The sequence below is a fragment of the Pipra filicauda genome, unplaced genomic scaffold (assembly GCF_003945595.2).
Source record: "Pipra filicauda isolate LSUMZ 115617 unplaced genomic scaffold, ASM394559v2 scaffold931_size49518_pilon, whole genome shotgun sequence".
Lineage (NCBI taxonomy): Eukaryota > Metazoa > Chordata > Aves > Passeriformes > Pipridae > Pipra > Pipra filicauda.
In genome coordinates this window covers 30,672-42,437 of record NW_024105122.1, presented here as the reverse complement: position 1 = coordinate 42,437, position 11,766 = coordinate 30,672, and the positions used below count along the sequence as shown (strand labels likewise).

At 53.0% G+C, this 11,766-nt stretch overlaps 2 protein-coding genes across 2 annotated transcripts; one reads left to right on the top strand and one right to left on the bottom strand.

The window, feature by feature from the left end:
• Positions 1-209: 209 nt before the first annotated feature.
• Positions 210-1,127, top strand: LOC113983386 (olfactory receptor 14J1-like; the record flags this gene model as incomplete). The annotated part of the gene is made up of 1 exon (XM_027712442.2): positions 210-1,127. A coding segment is annotated over exon 1 (918 nt), but the record flags the coding sequence as incomplete, so codon positions are not given.
• Positions 1,128-9,660: 8,533 nt separating this feature from the next.
• Positions 9,661-10,569, bottom strand: LOC113983384 (olfactory receptor 14J1-like; the record flags this gene model as incomplete). Its single annotated transcript, XM_027712440.1, has 1 exon — positions 9,661-10,569. A coding segment is annotated over exon 1 (909 nt), but the record flags the coding sequence as incomplete, so codon positions are not given.
• Between the last annotated feature and the right edge of the window lie 1,197 nt (positions 10,570-11,766).

The window sequence follows — 11,766 nt, the reverse complement described above, 5'->3', positions numbered from 1 at the left end:
CTGCAGCAGAGCAAAGCTGAGGCCTTGGCAGCACATGGGCAGAGCTCCTGCTCCTCACAGAACCCTCAGAGAGCACAAACCAGAGAAAAGAAATGCCTTGACTTGGAGGGGATTTCCCTGAAAGTTGCACTGGTTTGCTGAGAGGGGGCTGTCTTAATTGTTCCCTGTCCTTTCCTTTTTTGAACAGACCCTGTCCTAAGGAGCAGCAAATGCCCAACAGCAGCTCCATGCCCCAGTTCCTCCTCCTGGCATTCGCAGACAGGAGGGAGCTGCAGCTCCTGCACTTCTGGCTCTTCCTGGCCATCTCCCTGGCTGCCCTCCTGGCCAACGGCCTCATCCTCAGCACCGTAGCCTGGGACCACCACCTGCACACCCCCATGGGCTTCTTCCTGCTCAACCTGTCCCTCACAGACCTGGGCTGCATCTGCACCACTGTCCCCAAAGCCATGCACAATTCCCTCCAGAACACCACAACCATCTCCTACACGGGATGTGCTGCACAGCTCTTTTTCTTTTTCTTCTTCATGTCAGCAGAGTATTTCCTCCTCACCATCATGTGCTACGACCGCTACGTTGCCATCTGCAAACCCCTGCACTACGGGACCCTCCTGGACAGCAGAGCTTGTGCCCACATGGCAGCAGCTGCCTGGGCCACTGGCTTTCTCACTGCTCTATTGCACACAGCCAACACATTTTCCCTGCCCCTGTGCCAGGGCAATGCCCTGGACCAGTTCTTCTGTGAAATCCCTGCCATCCTCAAGCTCTCCTGCTCACACTCAGGCTACCTCAGGGAAATTGGGCTCATTCGGGTTAGTGCCTGTTTAGTGTTTGGTTGTTTCATTTTCATTGTTTTCTCCTATGTGCAGATCTTCAGGGCTGTGCTGAGGATCCCCTCTGAGCAGGGACGGCACAAAGCCTTTTCCACCTGCCTCCCTCACCTGGCCGTGGTCTCTTTGTTTATCACCACTGGTATGTTTTCCCACCTGAAGCCCCACTCCGTCTCCTCCCCAACACTAGATCTGCCACTATCAGTTCTGTACTCGGTGGTGCCTCCAGCACTGAACCCCCTCATCTACAGCCTCAGGAACCAGGAGCTCAAGGATGCCCTGAGGAAAATGATGACTGGATGCTTTTCAGGAGCAATAACCTGCCTCTTTTCTTCTGCAGAACATTCATTGTGTAACCCTTTACTGGCCCAGCCTACCTTCTAAAACTTTTGAGAGTGGTAGTGGGGGAGTCTTCTTATATTTTTTCCTCTTTTAATGTTGTTAACACAGAAATTTATTCTTCATCTCATACCTAATTTACTCTCTAACTCTTTGTTTTGACCCACAATTGTGTAAATGAGGAATCATTCTCTGTGTGCATTTAAACAAAATAAAATTTCCTGCAGCAACTTCTTTGTCAAACATCCTGCCTTTGTTATTCTGTACATGAGGAATCACAGTCACTGAGTACAATAAAGGACTTGAATTCTTTTCTCCAGATTCTCCCTCCAACATCTTCTCTAAAACTGGAGGGCAGTACCTGTGTGCAGAGGAGAAGGGGTAAAGAGTTCTGGTACAGGAGCACTGCCAGGGAGCAGCAGCTCTTGGGCTTTTCAGAGATGCTCTTTTCCCACTGCCTCCCTCTCCTTTGTGCTCCTTGCCCAAGGCCTGAGTGCTCTGGCAGCTCAGTCCCTGCTGTCTGTCAGTCCTGTGACCATGGGCAGGGACAGGCCCTGGGCACTGCTGGGACTGAGCTGGGCTCCTTAACATCATTTCCATCAGGAAAGGGGATCCCCCTGGGCAGTTCCTGAAGACTTTGCTCTTTTTGAAAGGTTGGTGTAAAGAACAAGGCCAAGGAATAGACTCTGCAAAGTCTCATTGCTTTGCTTGTTTCCCCATTCGGTCCCTGCAGTGAGAGAAGCGACTCACTGGGGTACTTGAGGGACTGAGGGCTGGGTCAGATGTTCTGGGCTGGTGGCCAGTGGCAAATGGTCTCCAAGTCACCTGCCTGGGGCTCTGCAGCTTGTGAGGGCTCTGATGGCAGGTGAGGACTTGTCTGTAGGAACTCAGGAAGTGCAGGAGAGCACAGAGGATCTGCAGGGACAGCCCGTCCCATCCAGTCAGCAGGGAATGGAGCCCTGGAGCAGAATCCTGCCCAGGGTGGAGTTACCAGAGATCAAGTCCTAAATCTGCCTGTGAACTGGTAAAGGAGAGTTCTGCAACCCCAGGGGATGCAGCAGGAACAGAGAAAGGACTCTGGCCAGTGACTTGTCTCACCCACAGTGAACTCCCCTTGTGCCTCCCCAGTTCAGGGGGGGCTGTACCAGAGCCAGGGGTGGGCTTTCCAGGAGGGTGTCCTGAAGAACTCTCCAGCCCACAGGCTGCATGGAGTGGAGCCCTGCCCTGCCCTTTGTGCCATTGGAAACAGCCCATGGTCCTGCCCAGCCTTGTTCTTGCCTACTGAGCCTCCCAGGACTATGGCAGAGGGTGGAGAGGAGTGATCCCCATCCTGCTGGGTCTGCTCCCCACCCTGACCAGCATGGCCAGTGCAGGGTCAGCCCAGGGTGCCACAGCCCCTCCCTGTGCAGAGCAGCACCTCCAGCTCAGGGCCCTGCAGGGATCCCAGGCTGGGATCTGCAACTGGCCAAGGCAACCTGGACACACTGACCTGGGCAAAGGGATGTCCCTGCAGAAGAGCAAGGCAGCATTTCTGGGCCTGCAGAGAGGAATCCCTGACACAGAGAAACCTCTTTCTGCAGCCCCCCTGGGGACAGGCTGCTCTGTCCCTGGGCCAGGTCTCTGGGCTGGGCTGGGCAGAGGGGCTGGCACTGAGGGGCACAGTCAGGCTGTGCTGGGCATCTCCTGGAGGTGACACCAGGGCTCCTGCAGTTTCCCTGACCTCCATTTCCTCCTGCCATGCTGAGTGTCCAGCCCCTGAGCTGATGGGGATGCTGAGACTCCCCTCTGTGCCCCAGGAGCTGCTGTGCCCTTCAGAGGGGCTGGGGCTGTGGGGGGAGTGCCCAGAGCTCTGCAGCACCCTGGGCTGGGCACTGCTGTGGGGCCAGACCAGACTGGGCTGCTCCACCCGTTGACCTCTATAATGAAACCACTTCTAATTTTCTCCTGAAGAACCATGAGAATCTGTGTTGTGTCCTGAGCACTAAACTGAAACTATGGGATATTGAAAAGGTTTTGGTGTCAGGGATATTGAGAAGGCTGGGCAGTGTCACTGGGAGACCTCTCCCAAACCCTTGGAAAGGCCAGAGCCAGCCCAGAGCTTCCTGGGGCCTTGGCAAAGGCAGACATGGAAGCAGTCTGCAAACAGGGCAGCAAGGAGGGTTGGCAGAGTTCCAGACTGCTCAGGCTCAGCAGGGAAGGGGATAGGGCAAGTCCTGCTGCAGCCATTCCCAGGCATGGGAAGGACAAGGCAGGGATTGCAGAACCCCTGTGGGACGAAAAAGAAGGGGATGTTGTGTGCCCAGACTTTATCAAGGCCCTGGACATGGTCTCCTGTGGTCTCCTTAGAGCCAGACTGGTGAGAGCTGGACTGGACAAGTGAAACATGTGATGGGTGGGAAGTTGAATGACTGATGAGGGTCAAAAGTCATGGCACAAATTCCTCTTGGCAGCAACTCCCAGGTGACATCCATCAGGGACCAGCCCTTGACCATTCCTATGGGACATCTTTATTATGTCTCTGGATGATGGGATGAAATGCACTTTCCACTCCTTTGTGGGTGATGCCAAGTTGCAGCGAGTCTGTGAGAAACCTCGCTTGTTAATGGTGACTTGGACAAAAAATGTGGTCAAGATGAGTGAGTTGGAGAAACTTGTCCTGCCATCAGGTGCCCAGCAAGGCCCAAGACAATGAAGGAAAAACTCATGGGTGAGAGGAAAGGAAATCAAAAGGAGGGAAAAAGACCAAACCCAACCAAACCAAACCCAAACAAACACAGAATGACAGAATATGATGAGGTGGAAGGGAACCACAAGGATTATCCAGTCCAACCCAACTGTTCCATTGCCATCTGCCCCCACCCCAGCAGGCTCTGGAGCAAAGCACGGCTGAGGTCCAGCACAGCTCTGCTCTGACACAAAGAACCTGCAGTCAGGGACAGGAAGAAGACAAAGTCTTGTTTGACCAGCCTGAAGAATAATGGGATCAAAGACCTCCTGTATTCCTGGGCACTTGAATGACCCTCTGGATCAGGTTTGGTAGCAGGGAGGGGGCTACAGGTTTCCCTCAGGGAAGAGGAGATCAAGAGTTGACTCTGTGTCAGAGAGAGCCAGTTTCAGGTGGCTCCAAAATGGACCAGCCAGTGCCCAAAGCTGAGCCAAAAAACAATTCCAGAGGCACCTCTGTGATCACCCTTTGGAGAAAGGATAAAATCCAGGGTGCTGTAACCCAGAGAGGAGTGAGAGAAATGGGGGAGAAACAACCCTGCAGGCACCAAGGGGAGTGGAGAAGAAGGAGGAGTGAGAGAGCCTTGGTGGGGACCTGGCAGCCAAAAGCCAACCCCCAGCTCTGAGAGCCACAGCTGAGCCCAGCACAGAAGCTCCTTTAGGTCTGGAGGTTCTTTGCAGCAGCTTCTTAGCAGAGCTGCCAGCTGGGCCATCAAAGGGGATGTTCAGCTGGGTCTGAAACCTGTGGGATCCTTGTCAGCCTTGGCTCTGTAGGAAAGAACCATAGAATCTTAAATAGTTTGAGTCAGATGGGACCTTTCTAGGTCATCTAGTCCAACCCCCCTGCAATGAACAGGTTCATGTTCAACTAGATCAGGTTGTTCACAGCCCTTTCTAACCTGGCCTTGAATGTTTCCAAGGCTGGGGCATCTATGACCTCTGTGGGCAACCTGTGCCAGTGTTTCACCACCCTCAGTGTAAAAATATTCTTCCTTATATCTAGTTCCAATCTGCTCTTTTTTAAAAAGAAAACCATTATCACTTGCCTTATTACAACTAAGTCTGTCCCCATCCTTCTTATATGTATGATCTCAGGAGCTCCTGACAAGCCTTGACCAAACCAGCTGGGCAATGAAGAGCCCTTGGACTGGACCAGGGTGTGGTGAAGTGTCCCTGGACTGGACCAGGTGCTCCTGGACCATAAAGGTAGGAACAATCTGGAGTGGAACAGCTGGGGAACACAGGATAATCAGTCATCCCATGAAAACCTTGGAACATTCCCTGACTGAATTGCAGCCCTAATGAAACAGTTTGGATTCAATTCCCAAATAGTTTGGAAACTCCAGTCATTCCTGACACCAGGATGGAAATTCAGCAGATCACTAAAGCCAGTCCCCTTGGGAGCCCACACCCAGCGGGGCTGAGGGAGGCCCTGGCAGCTCCCCAGCACCTCCCTCTCAGTGGGACACCTCTGGCAGCCTCTCCCAGCTCGGGAACCCTCCAGTTTCCAACACTCCAAAGACCCTCGCTGGTGCCCAGGACAATTCTGATACCCCTCCACAAACACTCCTCCAGCTGTGACCCTTGTCTGGTGGGAAACACAAAGGGATTTGGGGGAGTGTTTCCCTGACAACAAGGAGAATTTGGGAGAGGGACCTTTCCACAGCCAGCTCTTGATGTGTCCACACATCTCTGCCTGGGTGTGGGTGTGAATTGACAGTGGTGGGAATGTTGTTATTGTGAATCTAGAATTCAGTCACTGTTAAAATTGTAGCAAATGCTATTGAACCACTTGATAACTATTCAACTGGTTAATAATTATATGCCAGTAATCTCTTTTGCCCCCTTATATTTGTGTCCAAATCCTTTGTGTCCTGACCCTCTTGCATCCCAAGACTTTGTGTAAATCATTCCCTTTCATCAAAAAATATATTTTTGGTGACTTCCACTTTAAAATCTTCCTCCTTAGCTAAACTACAAAACAACTCTAATTAGTTGTTTATGTCTTGAAGACCTGAAGACAACTAAAGAAAGAAAAATAATTTGTTTTTCAATGTTTTAATGGGTCCCACAGTGTGTTTGGAGTTGCATCAGCTGTCAGTCCAAGATGGGCCATGTCAGAACTGGGGAGGTTGGGGGGTGAGGAGCAAGGTTGATCATACAGGGGCAGTCTGGATCTCCTGAGGAGACACTCAGCATCAAGATCACTTGGAGAACACCTCTATCACCTCTTCTCTGAACTAAAAAATATCCACATTGAATTAAAACAAAAAAAGTACAAACTTCAAAGACTTGTTTTGTAAATGTCATGAAGACAATTAAAGGAAGACAAAGAGATCCTGAGGGATTTCTGCATTTTAATGAGCCCCACGGTGTGTTTGCAGCCCAGCCCATGATCCTGAGGTGCTGAGAGAAGATTGAAGCAGCTGCTGAAGAAGTCAGAAGCCAAAGTCCAAGTGCCTTGAAGCATTGCTGGGCCCCACTGAGGGCAGGCACTGCCAAAGCCTCCCCAGGGACTCCTTGGAGCAGCTCCTTGGAGGCCAGGAGTGCAGGCAGACAAAGGCTCTGGGCAGGCCCCTGCAATGCTGAGCAAAGCCTGCCTTGGTTTTGTGGAGCACAAAGGCCAAGGGCTGAGCCCCAGGCCCTGGCCCAGCAGATCCTGTCCCTCCCGGCTGGCTCAGGGCTGTTTGGGGGGCACTGGGATGGGAGGGGGAGGAACAACAAAGGCCCAAAACTGGGCAACCCCTGCCAGGCTCCTGAGGGAGGGGCGAGGCAGAACCCAAGGGCAGAACCTGCCAGGAAAGTGGCTTGTGGTGGCCTGAGTGGCAGAGGCAGCTGCCAGAGGCAAGGGGACAAAGGCCTGGGTGCCTTTGGGCCTTGCAGCCCTGCCAGAGCCCTTGGCCATCTCTCCTGCAGGCTGTCCTGCCCTGGCCCTGCTGCTGCTCTGGCCTTGCAGGCTGCACACCCCCCTCCTGCTTTCCCACCCCCTCCCAGCAGCATTTCTAGACCCTCCCTGATGGCTCTGCACCAGCTCTGGCTGTTCCCTGGAACACAAAGCCATGGGCTGATCCTGACTCCCTCTGGGTGTCTCTTGCACCACAAGGGTCCCCGTTGAGTGACATTTCTTTTTCCTCACCTTCAGTCTGAACCTTCAGTGCTACTCTTTGTGGAGATTTCATTCTATTTCCAATATGGAGAAAAGCTCCATCCTGTCGGATCTCCTCTAGACCCTCTCCAGTTCTTCCTCATTCCTCCAGAATGGGGAACCTCACAGACAGACAGACCAGTCCAGATGTGGTGACCCCAGGGCTGAGTCCAGGGGGGTGACAACTCCCTTGTCTGGGTGCCCACACTTCCCCCAAGGCAACCCCATGTGCAGTTGGCCTTAAATCAAGGGGCCATTCTGATTCTTTGTAATGTCACGGAATCAAGTGGCACCGTGACACTGCAGGGCCTCATGGAACCAAAGGAATGCAGGGACACTGTGGAATCTCATGGAACCAAGGGCCCATTGTGACATGCGGGGTCTCGTTGGAACAAAAGGAATCCTGAGACATCTCAGAACCTCCTGGAACCAAGGGGCCACTGTGCCTGCCCAGAACTCCATGGAATCAAGCAGAGCCGCTGCCTCCCCCCCGCCGCCGCACGGACCGGAGTCGCCGGCTCTGCCCTGCTTGGACACCTCTGGAGTCAGCGTGTTCTTGGGCAGCACAACTGATCTCAGACCAGAGAGTTTCCCACATTTTGCTTTGCCCCCTCTTTCTCATGGTTTTGTTTTTTGTTCTTTGTTCATTCAGGGGGAAAACGGGGAAGGGAGGCATGTGTTTATCCCTGTTTTTTTCTGTTTACAAAAGGGAGTTGGGTCGGGGGGGAGAGAGGAGGCAATTTCTCTCTCTGCTGTAGCTTTGAACTCTTCTGTTGGTATTGCTGTTTTTGCTGCTATATTTCCTGTCAGTAAACTCTTTTTTCACTTATGTCTCCTTGTATTTTGTCTCCCTATAGTGGTGGGGAATAAAAGGGGAGTGAGTTCATTTCATTGGAGTTCCTGCCCCAATATGTGTCTTTAAACTAGGGGTTGCTCAAGAGCTCCCTGAAATTTGGCATCATTCACAAAGGACTTGAAAACACATTTTGTCCCAGTGTACAGAGAGCTAATAAAAGTGTTCTACAGTGGTGTTCAAGGGTTGGTCACTGACGAATTTCATCCAGAAGTTGCTGACAAGAGGCTTTTGTACCATGGATTTTATTGGACACTCTTCATTCAGCCAATTTCCCACCCACCACATCTTCCACTTCTTCAGTCCAGCTCTCACCAGTCTGGCCATAAGGAGACCACAGGAGACCATGTCAAGGGCACAAAACATCCCCTTTTCCCTCCCACAGGGGTTCTGCAATCCCTGACTTGTCCTTCCCATACCTGGCAATGGCTGCAGGAGGACTTGCCATATCCCCTTGCCTGCTGAGCCTGAGCAGTCTGGAACTCTCCTAACCCTCCTTGCTGCCCTGTTTGCAGACTGCTTCCATGTCTGCCTTTGCCAAGGCCCCAGGAAGCTCTGGGATGGTTCTGGCCTTTCCAAGGGTTTGGGAGAGGTCTCCCAGTGACACTGCCCAGCCTTCTCAATAGCCCTGACACCAAAACCTTTTCCATAGCCCACACTTCCAGAGGAATGCCCAGGACACAACACAGGTTGTCCTGGTGGTTCTGGAGAACGAGAAGGGATTTCTTCTTTGAGGCCAACCCCTCCAATTGGATTTGAGTGCAGCTGAAAGGTTTCCTCAGCATTTTCCCCAGTGCCTCCCTGCCCAGAAGGTTTCTGGCCCTCAGGCTGGAGCTGAGGGGGTTGGGCAGGTGCCTGAGGAGGGGGTAGAACAAGGGCTGTGTCCAACTGTGCCAGGAGGGCTGTGCTGGGCAAGGATGAGGAGGCTGCAGAAAACAGTGGCACTGGGGAGGGGAGAGGAGCAGGTGGAGAGACCTTGTGCCTGCCCACGCTGGGCAGGAGCTGCCCCAGGATGGCAGCTCTGAAGCACTCACAGGATGTCCCTGTGAGCAGGAGGGGAAGACTGGATCTGAAAATGGAACCTGGAAAGCAGAGAGCAGGAGTGTCATGGTGACACTGCAGGAGAGTTCCAGCCCTGGAGCAAGGACACAGAAGAAGTGACCCAGTCCATGCAGTGGCCTCAGAAGATCCCACAGCATCCTGGAGATGCAGGAAGGGAGCCCAGCTCTGTTTCACAAGTTCCCAGGGCCTGTCCCTGCCTGTGCTCCAAGGGCTTCCAGCCCCCAGGACTGTGCTCAGAGAGCACTCAGGCCTTACAGCGAGAAAGGGGCTCAGGAGGACAGTGTGGAAGTGGCAAGAGAGCAGCTCTGCAAAGACCAAGCCCTGCTGCTCCCTGGCAGTGCTGCTGGGCTGGGATTATTGTCCCCTTGCCGTTTGCAAATACACCCTGTCCTGCAGTGTGCTGTCCTTTAGGAACATCTGAGAAGAAGGGTCTTGGACAAAGAAGGCACTGCAGAGTCCTTTATTTTGTTTAAATACTCAGAGAGTACAATTCATCAGTTATACATCTCTGGGTCAAATTCAATGAGTAGACACTAAATTAGAAGGCAGATGCATAACAATATTTAATTGCACAGAAAATTATTGCAAGAACAACCTGATGACCTCCACGAAAAACCTGAGCAGGAAGGTTGGGCCATTAAGGAGTCCCATTCTGAATGCTACACACCAGAAAACTGGTGCTTTATTGCTCCTGAAAAGCATCCAGCCATCATTTTTCTCAGGGCATCCTTGAGCTCCTGGTTCCTCAGGCTGTAGATGAGGGGGTTCAGTGCTGGAGGCACCACTGAGTACAGAACTGAGAGGGCCAGATCCAGGGATGGGGAGGAGTTGGAGGGGGGCTTCAGGTCAGCAAATATGGCAGTGCTGAGGAACAGGGAGACCACAGCCAGGTGAGGGAGGCACGTGGAAAAGGCTTTGTGCCGTCCCTGCTGAGAGGGGATCCTCAGCACAGCCCTGAAGATCTGCACATAGGAGAAAACAATGAAAATTAAACAACCAAGTCCTAAAGAGACAGTAAACAAGAGAAGCCCAATTTCCCTGAGGTAGCCTGAGTGTGAGCAGGAGAGCTTGAGGATGTGTGGGATTTCACAGAAGAACTGGCCCAGGGCATTGCCCTGGCACAGGGGCAGGGAAAATGTATTGGCTGTGTGCAGCAGTGAATTGAGAAACCCAGCGGCCCAGGCAGCTGCTGCCATGTGGGCACAAGCTCTGCTGCCCAGGAGGGTCCCGTAGTGCAGGGGTTTGCAGATGGCAACGTAGCGGTCGTAGCACATGATGGTGAGGAGGAAATACTCTGCTGACATGAAAAAGGCAAAGAAGAAGACCTGTGCAGCACATCCCATGTAGGAGATAGTTGTGGTGTTATGGAGGGAATTGTGCATGGCTTTGGGGAAAATGGTGCAGATGCAGCCCAGGTCTGTGAGGGAGAGGTTGAGCAGGAAGAAGCCCATGGGGGTGTGCAGGTGGTGGTCACAGGCTACGGCGCTGAGGATGAGGCCATTGGCCAGGAGGGCAGCCAGGGAGATGGCCAGGAAGAGCCAGAAGTGCAGGAGCTGCAGCTCCCTCCTGTCTGCGAATGCCAGGAGGAGGAACTGGGTGAGGGAGCTGCTGTTGGACATTTGCTGCTCCTTAGGACAGGGTCTGTTCAGAAAAGGAAAGCACAGGGAACAATTAAGACAGCCCCTTCTCAGCAAAGCTGGTGCAATTTTCAGGGTATTTCTTTTATCTGGTTTGTGTTTTCTGAGGGTGCTGTGAGGAGCAGCAGCTCTGGTCATGTACCGCCAAGGACTCAGTTTATAGTGCCCACCCCCAAGGGAAGGCTCAGCACTGCCCAGGATCCTGTGTTCATTTCTGAGACTGCCTGAAATATTCATCTCTGAGAGTAAAAGAGTTGGAATTTCAGTGCAGCCTCCTAAACTGAGAGAACAATGTCTCTGCTACAATGCCTAAGCAGGAAACACACCTCAGGACTAATTCCTTTCCTGTAGCTCCGTCTTTTCTGAGGTTTGCAAAAAATTCTCCATTCAGTATCATGTAGTGATCTGTGAACAGGTCTGACCCTGCAACAGTGAGACACCGAAAAGATCCTCCCTCCCCTGCCAGGTTTGCTCCTTGCCCACAGCCCTTCTCCCCCAGCCCTGGGAGCAGCTCCTCGGGCCGGCTGAGAGCTGTCCCTGGCAGGCAGCAGAGTCCCTGCCCAGCACAGCACCCTGGGCTGCAGGACCCTGCTCTTCCCCACAGCCCTGGGCACCCCTGCCTGCACCCCCGGCTTCACAGCTCTTCCAAAGTGCCCCAAAACAGCCCCTGCTCACCCATCCCATCAGATGGGGCTAGGACAGCTTTAGGAGATGCCTCCAGGAGCTTCCCCTGCACTGCCCTGCAGCCACAGACTCACCATGTGCAGCTCTGCCAAGATTCCTCCTGCAGGGAGCTCTCAGCCCTCCTGCCAGTGCTGAGCCCCTTGAAGCTCTGTCTGTGCCCTGCTGGTGTCCCTGAGCTGCCCTGGCAGTGCCCTCAGCCCTGCTGGGCTGTGCAGAGGAGCTGCTCACCAGCAGAGCTGTCTCTTTGAAGCTCTTCTTGCTTGCCAGGAGCTCCCTGTGTGCCAGGAGCCTGGCCCAGCTCAGCAGCACAGCAACAGCCCCAGGTATTTCATGACCCTCAGGGGGGTTTGATGTTGTTTACATGAGACTCAGTCCCTGAGAGGAAGTTCAAACAACTTTTCAGGAAGTCAAACTGAGATTGAAACACTGAAGTTTCTCCTGGTGCTAATGAGTCTCACTGAGGGACACAACTGAGAACGTGTCCCCAGGTTCCAG